The sequence below is a fragment of the Cyprinus carpio genome, chromosome B4 (genome assembly GCF_018340385.1).
Source record: "Cyprinus carpio isolate SPL01 chromosome B4, ASM1834038v1, whole genome shotgun sequence".
In the NCBI taxonomy this organism is placed as follows: Eukaryota; Metazoa; Chordata; class Actinopteri; order Cypriniformes; family Cyprinidae; genus Cyprinus; species Cyprinus carpio.
The window spans coordinates 7,223,517-7,243,805 of record NC_056600.1 but is presented as its reverse complement, the minus strand read 5'-3'; the positions used below and the strand labels follow the sequence as shown (position 1 = coordinate 7,243,805).

Sequence of the window (20,289 nt, the reverse complement as noted above, 5' to 3'; positions counted from 1 at the left end):
TTTTTTTTTTTGTTTTTTTTTTGGCATGAATATGGGACACTCTGGTGTCCTGTAACTTTTTTAATGCATTAGTAATCAATTATTATTATAAAAATAAATATTGTTAATATGCCTGGTTTTATACACTTTTGTGATGTTTATTAAATGCTTATTTGCAGAAAATGCCAGAATTGCACAAAATAACTGTATTTGGACCCACGTGTCTTAGTAACAGGGGTGTAAAAATGTCACTACGCAATACATGAAGAGTTTATTTTGAAAAAACGGATAACTTCATTCTTTAATGCTTTTCTTAGATTTTTTTTTTATTTTTTTTTTTTTTTGTTTTTTGTTTTTTAGTTTGTTTGGTTTGATAATTGGAATGAATAATGAAAAAACGTGATTTTTTATACGTTATAACGTGTCATCTGTTTTTTGCAAATGAACTCTTCAAATATATATAAATAAACACCTAGTATAAAAATTGTCTGTCAGTCAACATTTTCCAAAGGCTACGCATCTTTTTTTCACAGGCTTTGTTGAAATAAAGTTTTCAGGGACTAAAAGGTCCTTTTGCACACTTACTTTATTACCATCGTACACTGTATTTTTAGGAATTACAAGTCTAGTTATTTTTGAATGTTGTTAATTAATCACGCTCGTGTAGGATTGCGTGTGGACTGGCGCCCCCTGCTGGATAATGCCAGCAGTGTTTCCCTGTGGATTTACAGCAGTTCTCGCTCTGACCGTAAACGGGAGTGAAGTCACGCCTCTCCATCTTTCCTGCTACACTGTTTCCGCTCGTGGGAAAACTTACCGTCATTCCGATTTCTTCGAGCTCCAGAACTTTTTTTGGACTACCATGAAATCAAAAGTCTGCTTACCGATAGTTTATATACGTTTTACGTCTGTTGGTCACAGTTAAAACAGCCTTTACCTCTATATAAACAAACGCAAACGAAAGTGAGGAATTTCCTCGGAAAGAAGAAGAAAGCAAGTCGGAAATCATAAATTGTGCTTCCAAGAAGGTGAGTAAGGCTTAAAAAAACGTCAGAAGTGTAATTCTTGTCTATATGTTTAATATTTACAGTTGTTTACTATCGAAGTACGTGCTCTTAGCTTGTTGTACTGTTCATGTCTATCAGTTGCTAGTATGTTTATATCTCCGTTTTAGGAAATACTTCCAGTTTTCTTTTGTTAAGTGGTTATAATGTGGTATTTAAACAAAAATAGACGTATATGGGAGTTTAAATGCGTCGAACTAGATCAGCCTGTCTTAGCAGGAAAATCTCTGCTACTGTGGAAACTTCTTGATATGAAAGATATGCGGCTTACGCAGATAGATACAGTAGGATAGATGAAGTAGCCTAGATTCGGCGCTGTTCATGTAAAAAGAGTGCATATGTGTTCAAGGCCTACAGTTTAGTTAAACTAAGCTTTTTAAGCATTCAATAAACTTTCCATCAGTTGTTCAGGGTGTGTGTGTGTGGTGTGTGTGTGTGGGTTAGAGATGGAGTTTAATGTGCAGAATTGGCGCATCTAAAAAGCGCATCTCTGAAAGCAGCTGCTGCAGACTCATGAAAACACATTTACAGCAGATTTACACGCACATCATTTGCCTGTTAAGGTCTGTGTTTTGGTTAAGCCTTTAATCTGAGAAAGAAAGAAAAAACTCTACAGATACTGGATTGTTACTGTATATTTCAGCGTGATCCCAGCTGATTAAATCAAATTAATACAGCTCTTTGATTCGAATTTAAAATATTAACTTAATATTTGTTTAAATAATTAAATCTTTCCATGACAATCAGATGAATATGTTTACATGGTGCATACATAATCATAATGTGACTTAATGTTAATTTTTTGTCTTGTGCATATAAATACAGGGGCAGGGGTTAGTTGATTTCATCTTTGGGTAATTTTTGAAGATAATGAATGCTGCATATAATATGATACACACACAAATGTATATATAAACTCAAACTCTTCTTTCGTTATTTTATGTTTAAATATTCTTCTTTTAATATTAATATTTACAATTACTTTTTTTTAAACAGCATTTAATGTCACTTTAAATTTGAAGATCTAGAAAAATATATTTTTAGAGGAATTATTTTTTCCCCCTGGATCTCAGTATTGGATCTCAGTATATCTCATCAATTATCACTCATTGCTCTGAAAATTTGTTGTTGACTCAAGTCTCTCTTCTTTGCATAGCCTAATTTACTAGTATGCATATAAGTCTGGCCAAGTCTCATCCACTGCCAGATGGTAGAGATAGCACATCCTATTTTAATAACACTAGAGGGCAGTGCATCCCAAAATTCCTCACACCTCCAAAGAGGTCACACAGTTAATGCTAAATAGCCTTATAAAAACAGAGAAAAGACGTCAAGTGTGCTAGAGCAAGTCAGAGCGCAGCCTCTTTTAAATAGCGAACAGAAAAAAGAGCTAATGGCATAATTTAGGACTGAGAGGGCACATGCCCTCAGGCTGTCATACACAGGAAGAGTACATCCTGTGCTGAATGTTTGCATCAAAGAGCATTTTTACAATAACTGATCCTTTTGTGTAGCTCTTGCACTAACCTTAAACTCCATACACATGCAAAACAACAAATGCACATCGGCTTGCTTTTTTGTCAGGTTTCTGCTTGAGAGGACATTAATTCACCTGTTTTTAAAGCTAGAATCTCATTCATCAAAGGGCTTCTGTTTTGAAAATGCAATTTTCTGCATGGAAGGCATCTTTAATATTCATGCATGTATAGGGAAGCTATTAGAAATGCCATTGCTTGAAACAGTTGGTCTCAGTTGTTATAAAAAATATCAGACAGGCTGTTTCCTGTTTCTGCTGTTGCTTTAGTCATTCTGCATACAGTCATACGACGTCAATTCAGTGTGACTCAGGAAAATATTACATGTTTTACTCTCTAGCATGGACACGATGTGTGTTGACAGATATTTCAGTGATACAAAATCTCATTACTAATGTAAAAGGAACTGAGAGATCGGCTTTAAAGGCTTTTACGTGTGAATGAAGTTTGTGTAGTATATAGCATGATAAAAATATATCACAGATGTCTTTGCTGCATAATTGTATAAATTTACATCAGAAGAACCATCATAAAACCTTTTTTGGGGGGGTTCGGCAATATTAGCCTGAAAAGCATGTATATTTCTATGCATACATGGAAATAGTATGCATTAACAATACCTGTAAAATGCTGTTTTTAACATATGGTTTGGGACTTATTAATTATAATCTAGCATGCAGTATGTACTATTGCACAGTTAGTACGCAAATAGTGATTCAACCTGAGTATGCAAGGTAGAAGGGTTAAATATTTGAAGTAGAAACACTGTAAAAGATACTCCAATCATTTTTATTTACTACTTCAATTTTTTTACAGTGTAATTTATTGTCTTCTCCTATACTTGTGACTTCACTTGGTTTTTTATTTTTTAGCCATTTATTGAATGTAGTGTCTTTTTGATTCTTAGAAAGGAAAGGCATATAGCAGGTTAAAATAGCCTTTTGCTTGCTGGAGGATCTTTCCCAACACGCAACTTCCATTTGTGTTAGAAAGTGTTAGAATGTGCTTTTTGCCAGCAAGTCAACCAGCATTCCCTGGATGGGGAGTTAATGGTAGTTGATTTACATATAGGGCAGACTGTTCGGGAAAACATCCCTCTTGAGTGCCCAAGAGTGCGGTTTACATGCAAGCCGACGCGTCCAGCTGAACGAAATGGCCTCTTTGAAACCACAGTCATGTACGATAAAAAACAATCCCATAAAGACACGAAAAGCTTGTTGTTTCAGAAGTTGTCGTACAGTATAGTGTACAGAGAGAAGGCGTATCTAAGTGTGTGTGTGTGTGTGTGAAGCGCTAAGCAGATTGGCAGACAGATGTTCATTATAGTGTTGTAAGAGATGGCAGATTGTGCTTCCTCTGAGTCTGTTTAATTAATACTCCTTAAAAACACATCTGGGAAGCATTTACTACATACAGTGGAGTCCAAAAATCTGTGACCACATTGAAGATTTGTGAATTTCGTTTAAAATTGAAAAAGTTAGAATAAATTAACTGGTTTGTTTGTTTGTTTAAAGATAATTTGTTCTATAAATTTAATGAGCAATATTAAAGATTCTGCATTGTACTGGACTAATATAATATAATATAATATAATATAATATAATATAATATAATATAATATAATACAATCCATTTTTGTTTAAGAATTTAATACTTTTAGTCAACAAGGGCACATTACATTGATAAAAAGGGGCAGGAAAGAGGTTTATAATGTTATAAAAACATAATTTGGGGGGGGGGAGGAGGAATCAAGTTTCCACAATAATATTAAGCAGCACAGCTGTTTTAAACATTGATAATGGCAAGAAATGTTTATTGAGCATCAAATCAGCATATTAGAATGATTTCTGAAGGATCACGTGACACTGAAGACTAGAGTAATAATGCTTTGCATCACAGGAATAAACTGCATTCTAAAATACATTCAAATAGAAAAAAGTTACTTTACAATGTTATAATATTTCACAATATAATTTTTTCTACTGTATTTTTGATCAAATAAATGCAGCCTTGGTGAGCATACGAGACTTTCAAAAACATAAAAAATCCTATGTCCCCAAAATTTTTCATTATAATAATTATGTAACTATGATAAAACATTTTTAGCACTTCTCAAACTAGTGCATGTGTGATTTTTGGTACGCTTACTGAATAGACATCTCTTGAAGAGTTTTCAAAAAGTCCTCCAGATATAGCACTTTTCTGGAATGATTTACCAATACGTGCCCATACTCAAGAGATTTAAGAAATCGTATTAAAAATACATATTCAACAAAGCTTTGGTTAACATTAAGAAGAAACAATGAACTTTAAGAACATATCTGTTACTCTCTGTCGTTTTCCTTCTTGCATATCTTGCAATCCTCTCGTCGTCTCTTCTCTGTATGTATAATAAATGAGTGCTGTTCCTGACTGTGGATGTGTTAAGTACCTGTGAACAGATATTCTGCACTGCTTCTTCTTTTATGCTCTATTCAGGCACCCAGACAGAAGCCACGTGAGATGCACAAGCCATAAAATATTCCAGAAGAGTGTCCCAGGAGTGTTACATGTGCCGCTATTGGGCCTGACACTCGATGTATAGTACTACACATGCTGTTCCCGCAAGATGCGGAGAACAGAATCAGGAGTTTAATTTTAGCAAATAGTTTGCCTAAAGCATGTTGTAGTGTACTTGTTTTGCAATACCCCTGAGGGCCAAATTATGTACTCATAAACACATTTCCATTCAAACTATTTACCTTTTATGTTTAAATAAAAAATTAGCCCAGTATAGCTAACTGTGAGTCATGATGACAAAAGTCATTTCTGGTTGCATAAGTAATATGTACTCATATTCTTTTTTCTTAATTATGAATGTTAGTTAATTTATAATTGATGAACATGTATAGTGTATTATTATTTAATTATTGTGTTTTTTTTTTTATTTTTTTAAATTGTTGTTAATTGTTTGTTAAATGTTGTGCATTAATGAATTACTGCAAAAACAGCTATTAACCTTATTACAGTTTATTGTGTATTAAAAATTGTTTAATAAAAAATAATTGAGCTTAAACACGTCTCAGTGATTTTAGATGTTTGATCATAGTTTATGATAAAAATCTATTTGACTTGTGAGGAAAATCCTTACAAAAAAAAAAAAACTGCCAAAATAAATGAGCAAATTAAAAACTGAGGAACAGTATACATTTATGGATGGTCCTCAAATGTATAGGTGTATAAATTTGCTGCCTGAGTGTGCAGCTGTGGAAAAGTATTGTCCACCCTTGCAGCAAAATAAACACTGTTCAGTTAATAAATCCTGTCTAATGAGTTTCCTGAGAACATCAGATCTCACAAAGTCACCGCAGGGTAAAATACACAGCAGCACCATATAACACACACACACACACTGAGTTACACAAGATCACAATGCCATTTAATTAGAGTGGAAAGAGCACCGGAGGGAAAGAATTATAACTAAAAAATAAAAAAATAGTCACAGGAGGATCTCTACAGAAATATCCCCCAAACACAAATATGCATGTTTAGTTACGTAAATAGGGACATACAATGATTTTTATTGCTTTTATATTAACCAAATTATAATGCTTCAGGCTAAGCCTAAAATAAACCTTTTTTTGCATTTTAGAATAAAATTAAAAATTTATTATTAATTTCCAAACTATGACATACCCGGCGGTATAAAGTTCACAAAATTTGTATTCTTAGTCATTATTAAAAAAACAGTTGTGAGCTATAGATGTACAATCTGTTCTGCCCGTTATACTATTGCGTACTAGGGTGTCAATCATTCAGCTGATGCAACTCTGAAAACATGTCTTCCCAGAACATTCTAGTGGTCTGGAAACATGGATTGTGTAAATTAAACGTGACATAGTAGTACCCTGAGACAGTACAATCTGTTAAATGAACTGTACTGTATGTGCTTAAATTAGACCCAGTATCAGTCTGTTTTTCAAGCTGTCTCATCCACGCTTCACTGCAGCTCATGTTAGAGGTCAGTAAGCATCCAGCCAGTGGTTAAATCAGGATCACTATCAACAAAAAGGACTCTTATTGAATTTGACATTGCTTGAAATGGAAGCTTTAAACTCCACATAGCTGAAGGTGATTTATTAGTTTGATGCTGTTTAAGTTAGTTTCTATGGCATTGCTAAGCAGTCGCTTTTGAGAGGTTGCTGGTAGCTGGTTGGATGGTTAAAAAAAAAAAAAAATTATAATAATTGCGTGAACAGAAGTTTTGTTATTTATCGGTCCATCTTAAAATATCACCAGCACAGACCAAATTCTGACCCAGTATGAAAGCAAATGCATGTTTTTTGTCTGAAGTGTGTTTTTTTTAACATGTAAATGGGTTGAAAGATTACATTTCACTGCTGGTCATATGCTCTCCATATAACTATGTATGTGACAAATAAAAATCTTGATTCTTGAATCTTGAAGAGCACCATCCACACAACACCAAAAAAAAAAAAAAAAAAAAATCAGATGCACTCTTTACACTTATGTGGCATGACAACAGAGAAATGACCTGGAAATATTGGCACTGCACAATCTCTGCAAAATCGCTCTGATAAAGCGAGACGGCATGCACACACAGACAATATCGCAAGGATAAGACATACATGTGCTAGGATTTGATTTATTTCCTCAATCAGCTTTCATTTTCCCGCTTGGCTACTGATACTTTCAAAGGTACATAGGAAGGGAGATAACGCATCCATTGACCTGCAAACAGATTGGCCGGAGTGCAGGAGGAGGAGCCAAAAAGAGAGAGAGAGGGATGAACGAATGAAGGTAGGAGGATGCAGAGAGAGAGACAGAGCACTAGTTGGGATGGGAAGAGCCGGGAGAGGAGATCTCTAATAATAGCACTGCAGGGAAGCAAGAGCGTGCAGAGGAAAAAGTGGTACATGCAGCAAAGCGAATCATGCCGACGCAGAGCAATGAAAGAGTTCGATGGAGCGAGAGCGGGGAAAGTTGAAAACACATGCTCTGCTTTCCTGCACGCACAATAGGAACAGCGTAAAGGGAGGAAAAGACAGATAGGAAGCACCAGGAGGAAGACGTTCTCAATGCAAAGGAATTACGACCTCGAGAAAACCCTCTCATTAGACATCTGTGACCTCTGAAGTTCTTGTGTTTTTGTGAGCACAGCTGTTTAAGTTAAATCCTTTCAAATGGCAACTTTGGACACGTGTGTTAAGTTGCAGTGTGTGTGAGTGTGTGTGAAACATGCCCTCCACTCTGCCTTCATCCAATGATGCAGAGGTGTGAGAGCCACGAATCCGAGGTTCAGAGGAGCCCCTCATTGGACAGCACAGAGTCAGAATTCACCCGGGCGGCCCGTCGGGGTCATCGCCTGGCCGTGGGGGCCTTCTACGGCTCCCGGGGGTCAAATGTCAAAGATCAAGCGGCACAGAGTGACGGTGCCGTGGTCGCTGTCCCGCCTGGAGGAAAGCCTCAGGATAAGCGTGTGTCTGCCAGTGGGAAGTACGTTGTGTTTTACCTGGACTTGTCGTTTGTGTTCCTCCTAGAGTTCGAGAAGCTGAAGATGGCTCGTGGATGCCTGTGCTGTGTCAAATACATGATGTTCCTCTTCAACCTGCTGTTCTGGGTGAGTATCAAAGTACAGCATGAATTATCCACACTTACTCAAAATGCGTTCTGTGTTCAAAGTTTAATTTGCAGAGACTGCTATAAGTAAGCTGTTTGTACAATGATTTCCCAGAAAAAGTGAGCATAGTGTCTCTGTGGGGTTTTAAAAACAATGCACTGTTTGTTTGAATGGTTTAACAATGTTTGTTTCTCGCTCAGCCGTGTGAGCTTGGGGCGGATCATTAGCGATGTTCGCTAAGGCAAGCATCACTATTATTATTGCTCATATGTGAGGTTGGAGAATTGTGTGAATCCATAATCCTAAACAGCAGACCATTTACATTTTGTGTTCACCAATGATCCTTTGCAGTGAATGGGTGCCGTCCACAAGTAATCCACAGCTCCAGTCCATCAATTACCATCTTATATAGTGAAAAGCTGCGTGTTTGTAAGAAACAAATCCATAATTTTAAGATGTTTTAACCACTGCTTTTGGGTAAAATATGAGTCCTTTACCCATTCTTCTTTTTCCAGTTAAAATGTTCTCATCAGAATCAAGAGAGAAATATGCACAAATCAAGCACTGTTTATAAGCGAAAAAAGGTCAAAACAGCTCTAAACAAATATGTTTGTGGATTTTAATGTGAGATGATAAAACAGGAAGGATTACTTGTGGATCATTGTGATGTTTTTTTTTTTTTTTTTTTTTGGACTCTCATTTGATGGCACCCATTCACTTCAGAGGACCCACTGATGAGCAAGTGATGTAATGCTAAATTTCTTCATTGAAATCTGTTTCAATGAAGAAACAAATTAATCTACATCTTGGATGGCCTGAGGAGGTTTACATTTTGGCAGAATTTTCATTTTTATATTGAACTGATTGTCAGATGAATGCAATGTGGGATAATAAGATGCTTGGTGTTTGTGTTTTCTGCATATACTATGTGTTTATTTTCTCCCACAATAACAAAATTATCAGATAAAAACAGCAGTTTTAGCCTACAAAAAATCATGGGTTAATTAAATCCCAAGTCATGCAAATTGCTAGAGAAATATATTTCTAGTATTGTTCTGCTGTAAAATACATCAGTGGCTAGAAGCTGGTAGTTGTGTATGCAGTCTGTATAAAACGATTTCTAAATATGCCAATAAAGCATAACAACTGGTAACTCATGCATGGAAATGTATGCCTCAATGCGTGTAGGATATCCCAGTTACATTTTCTATCTTACATTTACAAATAAATATATATATATTATACATTCAAAATCCACTTAACTCAGAAATCAGTCTGAATGGGTATGACGCTCCTGGTAATAACTGTAGTATTTTGGTAAAAATTGATACCACAGTCAATGTTTGTGGACATGTCACACATGTGTGTGCTGCAGTGAGAGGCAAGGAGGGAAGAAGGTTCATCACGAGGTGTTAAATGCACTTAGATCAAAGGCAGTAATACATATTCATCTGAACTAGAGCACTCAGACAAATCCCCCCCGCCGCCTTTTCTCTCGCTCTTTTTCATTCTAACATCTCTTATAAGCCTCCAGTTTAACTTTCAGTCATCTGTGTCTATGTTGTTGTTGTTGTGTATCTGCAACAGGAAGTCTGTGTGTCAGATTACGGTTCTGTGAGTTGTGAGATTTCGCGCGTTTGATCTGCTGTGTGTGTGTTGTTGTTTGTTTGATTCTGAGCCAGTTTAATGACGGAAGCACCAAATCGCAAACAGGAAACTTGAGAAAAAACTCCCAACTGATCTAAAATCTCCCACTGTGCACACACCCACATATACACCCATATAATGATGGAAAAGGCAACATAAAAGAATAAGGAAATTATGTGAAGATTGCAAATGCCTGAAGATTTTACACTGTACACTTTAAACAGCGGGGCCGAGAGGGAATAAAAGAAAGATGGAGGAGTGAGATGGAAAGAAAGCTTTATATAGAAATACATAGAGATGGAATGGTTTGTCAAAGCAGTAGTGTGGTTTCCTTTTCTTTCACTGGAATTTTATTTCAGAGTTTAGTTTTCCATTGAAGATACATTACATTTCTGTTTTGAATTACAAGGTTTACAGAGGCCTTCAATACCATCTTTTCAGAACGTAATACAAAAATGCTTGATCTCGCTGCTTATGTGAGAAAAAGTTGATGTGTGCATATTTATTATATTTTTATATGGAATGTAAATGGGGTGGTAATGATGTTTCTGAGTGGAGTTGAGGAGGTGTTTTAGGTCGCTGGTAATCTATATTTCATGTGCTTGACATTACTGAGCCTTATGGCTCTCAGCTCCATGTTTAATACATGAGTCAGAAAGTTTAGGCCAGACTCACTTCACTCTGCACAAGGTCACAAACACACAGTACACTCATTAGTGGGTGTGAGGTCAGTTTTGCATGTGGGATCTGTTATTAACATAAACGACTGACTCAACATTTCTAGATCTACTGGTATGTTATTTCTAATACTTATTCATCGATGCTGCCTACATTTTTTGTTTTGCTTTTTTCCTGTCCTTTCCCTTTGTCCCTTTTTCATTTTTCCTGTCATTTTCCTTTAATTTCTTATCCTGTTGCTTTCCTTTGTCGTTTAATTTACTTTTCATTCCACTTTTCATGCCATTTTGTATTAAGCTCCTTTCTTTCATTTCCATTTTTCTTTTACTTTCATTTTCTATTGATTTATTTTGTTCCTTTTCTTTTTAATGTCCTTTGTTATCCTTATTCCTGTACTGTCTTTTTCCATTTCCTTTCTTGCCTCTTTTCTATTCTTTTCTTCTCCACCTTTTCCTTCCTTTCCTATCCCTTTTCCTCTCCGTTATCCTTTTATTTCTTTTTTCATATTTTTACTATTCGTTTTTTTCTGTGAATTCCTTTTCTATTGCTTTTCTTGTCCTTTGTCTTTTCATATTTTCTTGTTTCCATCTTTTTAATTACTTTTCTTTTCCCTGTAATTTCTATCCATTTCCTTTCTCATTTCCTTTGCTATCCCTTTTCCTGTTATTCCGTTATTCATTTCCTGCCTGTCATCCTTTCCTTTTCCATTCCCTTATTCCTTTTCCGCCCATTTTTTCCCCTGTCCTTTTCAGATAATTTCTTCTCTTTCTATTACTTCTTTTCATATCCCTTTCTTGTCGTTTCTTTCCCTGTGTTTACATTTAATATTTTTTCTTTCCTGGGCCAGTTCCACTCTTTTGATTTTTCTTATCCTTTCCTTTTTTCCCATGTTTATTTCTTGCTCTTTCCTTTCCTTTCCTTTCCTTTCCTTTCCTTTCCTTTCCTTTCCTTTCCTTTCCCTTTCCTTTCCTTTCCTTTCCTTTCCTTTCCTTTCCTGTCCTGTCCTGTCCTGTCCTGTCCTGTCCTGTCCTGTCCTGTCCTGTCCTGTGTCCTTTTTTAGCCCAGTTCTTAACTTTCCATCCTGACCCAACTTCCCTGCTTCTTCTTAGTCCTTTCCTCAGTCTCCTCTTCACGCACCTTGAATGTGTTGATTTCTGCTACTTCAGACCATTTATCTAGTAAATGCCTACCTCCATCTATGTGTGTTTGAATGCAGTGCACTGTAAAGAAAACCTCTCGAACGAATAGTCCCCCAATTTGAAATGCAGGATTAGATTAAGAAAAAACCCATTATGTAGGATTTTCCAAAGGCAGAGAGAATAGATTGAATTCAATTTGTTTGTGTGTGTCTTCATTCTGGTAGTGCGTCATGAATACTAAAATTTAGGTTAAAAGCTATCTGCTCCTGTGGACAGAATAGTCTTACACTGTGCTCTTCCTGTTTATGTTTTATTCTGTTATTTTCTAGTTTGTGTCCTCTTTGGCTTATTTTTCATGCTTGCATTTGCTCCCTAATTATTTCCTTGCAGACTTTCTGATTACTGTGCCATACTTTTCATTTTCATTTTTTTTTTAGTTTTCAGCATCTTTAACCTATTTTTCTGACTTGCTCTGCTGCTCCTCTCTCTCTCTCTCTCTCTCTCTCTCTCTCTCTCACACACACACTCACACACACACACACACACACACACACACACCTGTTTTATCTCTTATTTTTCATACTCATCATTTTCCGAGTACTAGGGTTCTGTCTCATTTCAGATTCTTCGTGGTTCTCAGTGATTCTCAGAGTGCATGCTGGGTGTTTTCTCAAGGGAACTGAATGACACAGCTTTTCACCTTCAGTTACACTCAAAAGAACAGTGTGTGGGGAGCCAGACCGCTGCACTGTAGGGCATATCTCGCAATGACACACGTTATGTGAGGAAGAACATCTTGCCCTTCTAAATTTTTCATTTCAAGACCTTAAAAATATTTCGTAATATATTTTACTTATATATTTATACCATTCATATTTAAACATATTTAATTTTTAAGAACACTAATAATTTAATAACACTGTTTAATATAATCTTTATCAAGAATATCTATGCAAGAGCAAAAGCTGCTTTAAAGGATGGTCACACCAAATGTTGATTTAATTTAGTTAATAGAAGTTAATTGATAGAGAAAATGTATTTATTATTTTTTAAAACATCCTCATTTTACAGCATTTTTACACAAGTGCCTAAAGTTTTTAACAGTATTGTAGCTTTGTAGGTACTAGGTTTCTTGACGCATCTTGGAGACGTTGCCACAGTTCTTCTGGATTTAGTCTGTTTTAGTTTTTTTCAGATTTTTCATGTCATTCCAGACAGACTGGATGATGATGAGATCAGATTTATGTGTGGTGGACTTGATAATAATTAGATTCTTGTGCAAACAAAAATCTCTCTGGATTATTACAATTAATGGCAAAATGAATGTTTGGAAATTTAAAGTGATATTTCCTACTGACACACTACAGCAAAAGACAGAAATAACGTAAATTACTTTAAAAAAAATTTTAGCTGGTGAAAACACTGTGTTCTAATCATTTTGGCCACCACTGGATGTCTGTATGTATGTGTATATATGTGCTGTATATTGTTATATAATGCTATGTAATAAATTCAATTATGAAAATAAACCAAGTAAAAAACGTAACTTAAACAAACGTTAGCTAAAAGATGTAATCTTTAGCAAGAATATAAATTTTTCATATAATGTTCATATAAATTATCAAATTTTCATGTAATAAATGATAAAAGTTTTCTGTTGTTATGCCTAAATTTGCATGTGTCATTTAAAAATGTGATTTCAGTTTTTAATTAATTATTTAAGCTTTATCATACTGTGAAGTGTTATATACAAATGTGAACTTGTAAATCAACCTACAAATGGCTTATTTACAGTATAGTTGACTCTACATGGTAAATTGGGATAAAACAATGAAAGCATTTTGATATTTATTGTATAAAATCTGATTTCGCAGGTACAGATGTACCATCTTGTGCCATAAATAAAACATATTTTGGTTTTCTGTTTGGAGTTGGTCCAGGTGTGTTTGCTAACTTTCTCCTTTTGCCTGGCCTTTAGCAGACTGGACTACTTTTACATTTCGGTTAACTGAGCATGAAATTACAAGAGTTTCTCCCCAACAAGCACACCTTCTACTCTGCTATGATCTGGACACACACAAAATTCACACTTCAATACTTAACAACAACCTTCATTGCGGTTCCATTAGCATTTATATTGCTCTCACAGCAGGGAGAGCTGACACAGGTATCGTTTTGTTGGTCAGGCATGCGCACACATACCCATCTCGGTCCTGAAACAGTAAGTACACCTTACCTTGAGTGAACCTGAGTTCAGAAAGTGCCTCTCAAGTCCTCCTGAGACTTACTGACTTCGGTGGATAAAACCGAAGAGTCAGTTTTACACTTTGGGACACGTAAAAGCCTGAAGAAACACTGTCAAACTGAATGTTTATGCATGTTTGATCCATAATGAATGGGTTTCTGTGAGTTTATTAACGTGAAACGCTCTCCGCTGTCTGTCTCTCCTCAGTTGTCGGGCTGCGGGTTGTTAGGTGTGGGCATATGGCTGTCCGTTTCCCAGGGCAGTTTTGCCACCTTCTCCCCATCCTTCCCCTCCCTATCAGCTGCCAATCTGGTCATTACCTTGGGCTCTGTCATCATGGTAACGGGCTTTCTTGGTTGCCTCGGTGCCATCAAGGAGAACAAGTGCCTGTTGCTGAGTGTAAGTTGACACCTAAACTCCCACAATGCACACACTGCATAAGGAATGTATTGTTAATCCAGGGTTATTTTAAACCTGGGTTAGTGTAATCCTGGGTTGTCAGGTTTTGAAATTTAACATTTGCAAATTCTTTCTAAATTATGCATGTTTTAATACAATCCTCTCTGGTTGTCTTCCAAAAGTAAATTACAAAGTACGTAATACTTCATCACTTCAGCTATCGCTGCATTTTTAACTGTTCTTCTCAGACGCTGAAATGAAAGCTTCCGTTACGCTACAAAGCATATGAATAGTTAATTGTTTAGTTGAGGGAGTCACAAAAACTTTATTTCAGTCAGCCAAACCTCTTTGACATACAATGATTACTTAAGTACCCCCTGAAATTTTAAGTTAATATTTAAGTAGTTCAACAACATATTCTTATGTTGATTCTCTGATTTCAGTTAATGGTCACATTTTATGATAGGTGCTTTATTTTTTATTTTACATTTTAGTAATTTCATTATTAGTAGCTTTTCATCAATTTCTGTGGCTGTGCACTTCCCTCCCAGAGCTTTCTGACCCTGCATAGACAGCAATGTAACTCAAATGTTCCCAGACCCAGAAATGTAGTAAGGACATCGTTTAAAGAGTCCATGTGACATCGGTGGTTCAACCATAATTTTATGAAACTAAAAGAATACTTTTTGTGCGCAAAAAAAAGTATTCTCGTAGCTTCATAAAATTACAGATGAACCACTGATGTCACATGGACTATTTTAACAATGTCTTTACTACCTTTCTGGGCCTTGAACGTGGTAGTTCCATTGCTGTCTATGCAGGGTCAGAAAGCTCTCAGATTTCATCAAAAGATGATGGAGAGTGTAGGAGTGCAGAGAAAGGCTGTGCAGCTGAGATGCTGCGAGTCCATTGTCATGAATAGTGCAAAAACATACTTTATCCCACTCGCTTGTAGTTTCTATCAGCCTTTGGGCAACACTTGGTTAGTTTTAGTTTATTTTATTTTATAATTATTCTATATGGATTGATTGATTGATTGATTGATTGATTGAGAGGGGGTAATTTTTGGCCTGACTTTACATAATCCCACATATTACAAGGCTATGCACTAAATAAATAAATACAACTGAATATATATATATATATATATATATATATATATATATATATATATATATATATGTATATGTATATACAAACTTAGTATTGTTGGATATACATAGTTTACTTACTTTACTGTCTCTGTTCTTGTAGTTCTTCATTGTTTTGTTGATTATTCTGCTGGCAGAGCTTATTATGCTCATCCTTTTCTTCGTCTACACGGACAAGGTACAGTACACACACCCCCTCAATCTATCTATTAGACACACACACAAACACAGAACTAACCACCCACCGCACACAGACTTTCATTACCCACTCGACTCCTGACAACAACAACCCACACACCTGCTCTTCTGGTTTACTCTCTCAGTATTCTTTAAGTTTTCTTCATTTCCAAAAATCGACTCTGTAACTCATATATTCAGATTACAAATGCTTCATGTGACTTTAAACTTTTCTGCAGGTGAGCGAGAACGCTAAGCAGGATCTGAAAGACGGCCTGAGGCTCTACAACACAGAGAATAACATCGGCCTCCGCAACGCCTGGAACATTATCCAAGCTGAGGTGTGTGTGAATGAGTGCAGGTGTGATATAGGGTCATCAGTGACAGTAATGGCGGGTCACTGTGAGTTCAGATAGCTGATTGGGCCACATCTTATCCGCAGCTGCTCTCCACAGAATTATGGGAGATAACTCATGAAGCCCTCCAGTATTGAACAATATGCAGGCGTCTGCAGAAATTTTCTTTGCTTGGTGTGTAAATGATGAATCTGAATATTCACTCTGTCTCTCAGTGGCAGTGTTGTGGTGTTACTGGGCACACAGACTGGCATGATGCCCTGCAGGAGAAAACAGTTCCAGACAGATGCTGCCAGGAACACTACAGAGAGTGTGGTCGCAACACCACTAATGTCTTCTGGTCACAGGTACAGCTGGATATTTTATTTCATTTCATTTTATTCATTACTCTTATGTAAATTTTATTTTATTTTTATAATTTTTTTTTAATAGTTTCTCAAAATTACATTTTATTTTAAGAATTTATCATTCTTTATTTTAAGAATTTGTATTGTATGTTATTAATATTTTATTTTATTTAAATTGTCTCTAATTTAAATTTATTCAATTTAATATTTTCTTTGCTTTTGTTTTATTTTATTATTATTTAAATAGGTTCTTTGGTGTAATTTTACTTTATTTTATTGCATTGCATTGCAATGCAAAAATGCAGACTAGCTAGACTCATTTCCAGCAATAAAACTGATTGTTTAAATAGATGTGTTAGTTATTGTATTATTTTATGTTAATAGTTTCTCAAATGTAAATTTAATTTTAATAGTTTCTTTGATTGGTATTGCATTGTATTTTAATAATATTTCAATAGTGTCTAATTTAAATTTATTTTATTTTATTATTTTACTTTATATTTTATTATGACTAGTTTCTTTGGTGAAATTAAATTAAATTAAATTAAATTAAATTAAATTAAATTAAATTAAATTACATTACATTACATTACATTACATTACATTACATTGCAAAAATTCAGACCAGCTAGACTCATTTTCAGCAATCAAACAGATTGTTTCAGTAGATTTGTTTGTGTCAGTATATGTAGGTAAGTATTGCAGTTTATTGGTGCATATAAATACAGAATTATTTAATTTATATATACATATATATATATATATATATTATATATATATATATATATATATATATATATAATATATATATAATTATATAATGTATATATAGTACAGCACATATAAACATTAGTTAATACAAAATTAATATTGAAGTTTTGTATTGTGTGTAGTTGAAATTTTTGTCTTTTTGTTAGTGTTAGTAGACTATAGTTTAGCTACTTTAAATTCTGAATGTGGTACACATTATACATTTTCAGAATTTATAAACAGTTTCAAAATAGCCTTCCCAGCATTACTTATAATGTTACTACACACTTCTTCTTTCTGACTCTCAGGGTTGCTATGAGAAGGTTGAGGAATGGCTTTACGACAACAAACATTTGCTCGGAACCATCGCGATGTGTGTGCTGGTCTTACAGGTAAAAATATTATGATTAGACTCATCCTGGAGTGTTTTGGAAAATAGCTTTGCTTCCAATGATGTCACATCCTGTTTGATGCACATCCACACTGAAGGCATTTTTCTCTGTTCTGCAGCTGCTTGGGATGGCATTCTCCATGACCTTGTACCAGCAAATCCACAGGGCGGGAAAGAAGTATGATGCCTAGAGGAAACCCAATGTTACAAAAAAAAAAAAAACTCTATTAGCACCTAATGTATTATTTCAAACCCAGCTTCCTGCCATCACGAACTATTACCAGTGAAAATGAAGCTGTATTTTTTTGAGTCTATCAGATTTAATTATGTAGAACAGACCGTAGATATTTTTGCTTGGCTGCTGGGTGGCTAATTTTAAAGTTTAACAGCAACTGTAAGATGAAAACTAATGAAGGGAATGCATTGTGAGAAGCAGTTATGGATGTTTGCAGCCGTTAAGCCAAACGGTTTTGGAAATAGTCTGTTAACATATGAACTTTACAAAAATCGCCACATGATGTAACATTTTGGAGATTTTGGAGATCTGCAAAGCTCTTAAAAAGATACATTCATTATTTCTTTATTGGACACTTGTGTACATGTAGACACAGTTCCCTTTGCTGATGTAATATATCAATCGCATGCTGTATATATTTCACATTTACATAAATGTACTGTACAATTGAACACAAACAATCCTGATGACTTTAGTGTTAGGAAGAGTGGGGTAAGATGTGTCAACTCCTTAATCTACCAAAAAATGCTATTGTTTTTGACAGATTATCAGATACAGTATTCAGAAAGGCTCTAATTGTTTTTGTTATATAAAATATAAAATGAAAATGTGAAAATATATCAAATTTAAAAAATGATATATTATAAATATATTAATTATAAAATATTTAAAATTTTACATATATATATTTATGTGTGTGTGTAAAATATATTATAAATAAATTACATAAATATACACATAAATTATTTTCTAAATTTTTGCTTTAAATATTCAGATTATTTTAAAGGTTTTTCTGTCAATTTCATATTTGAAAAGTGTCACAGCTTACCCCATTCTCCCCGCTTCATTTGTTAGAAGCATGAATGTGTTTTTATGTTCCATGTATGAGAGAGAGAGTCTGGGCTAGTCATCTGCTTGCTCTGGGGCTTTGTGTCCTGGTGACTCTCTTCTCATATCTGTCTACTCTCTTTGTTTTCTCGCTCACTGATCTTTTCAAAGTGCATCTGTACTGCTGGGAGGCAAACGAGCTGTCCTACTCCGCCTACCGTCAGGGAAGAGAGGGAGATGAGATCAAAGGATGCAGGATATAGAGGTTAGGAAATAGAGGGGGAGAAGGACCTAATAACGGCCTCTATTGAAAACAAACAGTATCATGCAATGGCACCTAAATGCGTGCAATGAGAGTTAACTTATAAGCCATAACCTCTGCGAACGGTTTGTAGCTCCTGTCATTTTCCTAAAATACATTCCTACTCTGTTTGTAAGTGCTTTAGGTGTATTTCGATCCATGGATTAAATAGTTGCATCATTACAAAGTATTGAATTATCAGGATAATTTATTACCAAGTGACATATCTGCATTACTGTTTAACAAACATATTATTTTAAATAAAAAGAAAAAATGTTTTAAATAACTTGTTCTTGCCTGACATGAATATTACAAAATACATGCCTCCAAAAACTAATATATGCCATATTCATATTTCAGAATACATTGCAGTTAAGCAGTGGCGAGCTGAATAAAAATAATGATTTTTAGGTAATACATCGTTCAGACATGTTAAATTAATGCATATTAGTATCCAGTTTTATGTGTTTTTATGCTGATATTAGTGAGTGCAAACTTAATTTGTATATTGGCTGTCTCATAGATCTCACACCATGTGATATTCAGATAATTAGTCCCTTTCTCAAACTTGTGGACTTACTCTCGTACATTTAGGAGTCATCAGTTTTTTCGGTAACCAAGGAATAATACAGGCGAGGCACATCTTGCATTTACATATGGTGTTACAATATTTAGCATTTTTGTAATTCAAAGTCGTTCACTTTAAAAAGACCTTTACTTTATGAAGTATCTTTTAGTGAAATGCTATTCAGCGAATGAGGAATGTTCTCAGAACTTTGGGCAATTTTTTAAGTATTACAGACAGAGCATTTAGAACATTCAAACGTAACATTCCGATAATGTTTGGAAAAATTTCAAACAGAATGTTCCTTTAAAAAAAAAAGATTTAAACTGGACCTTCAGAGAACATTCAGAAATAATGTTTTATAATGCGAATTTTACAGAATGTTCTTATGAACTGGTCTGGTGTGTTTTTCTGTATGCTTAACACACTTGCTCCATGTTTAAAGCATTCTTAAAGTTTATTAAAGCTTAAACAGAATCAGGGAGTAAAACAAACATATATTTTAACATAACTTTATACAGCTCGAAATACACAACAATACAAAATAGAAAGTAGAAAACGGAATTGTCTCTTGATCTCCTCAGAGGAGAGATGTGGAGAGAGGACAGTCCTCTCTGTAATACATGAAGGAAGGGCCTTTCTTCTCTCTTTTAGATCTGCTTTGTGATGTTTGGCATTGAGCTGAAACTAAAGAAGCTCTGTGTAGAGGTAAGACTCTCTGTCTCCATCTGTTGGCCAATTACTAGATATAACTGCATGAATGCTAGTGTGTGAAGAAGCAGGAAAAATATACCTTAAAAATGAAACATTCTTATATACACATACCAGCAAACATACAGTTTTTCTGGCTCATTTTGCAGTATAGTGGTTCAACTGTTCACT

The 20,289-nt window shown here is 35.0% G+C and overlaps 1 protein-coding gene across 2 annotated transcripts; it reads left to right on the top strand.

Annotated features, from left to right (window-relative positions):
• The first annotated feature begins 714 nt into the window (after positions 1 to 714).
• tspan9b (tetraspanin 9b) lies at positions 715 to 19,128 on the top strand. Of its 2 annotated transcripts, XM_042721790.1 has the most exons (8): positions 715 to 1,007; positions 8,119 to 8,198; positions 14,115 to 14,306; positions 15,561 to 15,635; positions 15,874 to 15,975; positions 16,206 to 16,337; positions 17,396 to 17,479; positions 17,598 to 19,128. In XM_042721790.1, exons 2-8 carry the CDS (start codon positions 8,136 to 8,138, stop codon positions 17,667 to 17,669), a joined length of 720 nt encoding a protein of 239 aa, XP_042577724.1. In that variant the 5' UTR covers positions 715 to 1,007; positions 8,119 to 8,135; the 3' UTR covers positions 17,670 to 19,128. The 2 variants fall into 2 exon arrangements, with proteins under 2 accessions (XP_042577724.1, XP_018953339.2); XM_019097794.2 differs by lacking the exon at positions 715 to 1,007 and having other exon boundaries at positions 7,117 to 8,198.
• The last annotated feature ends 1,161 nt before the right edge of the window (positions 19,129 to 20,289 follow it).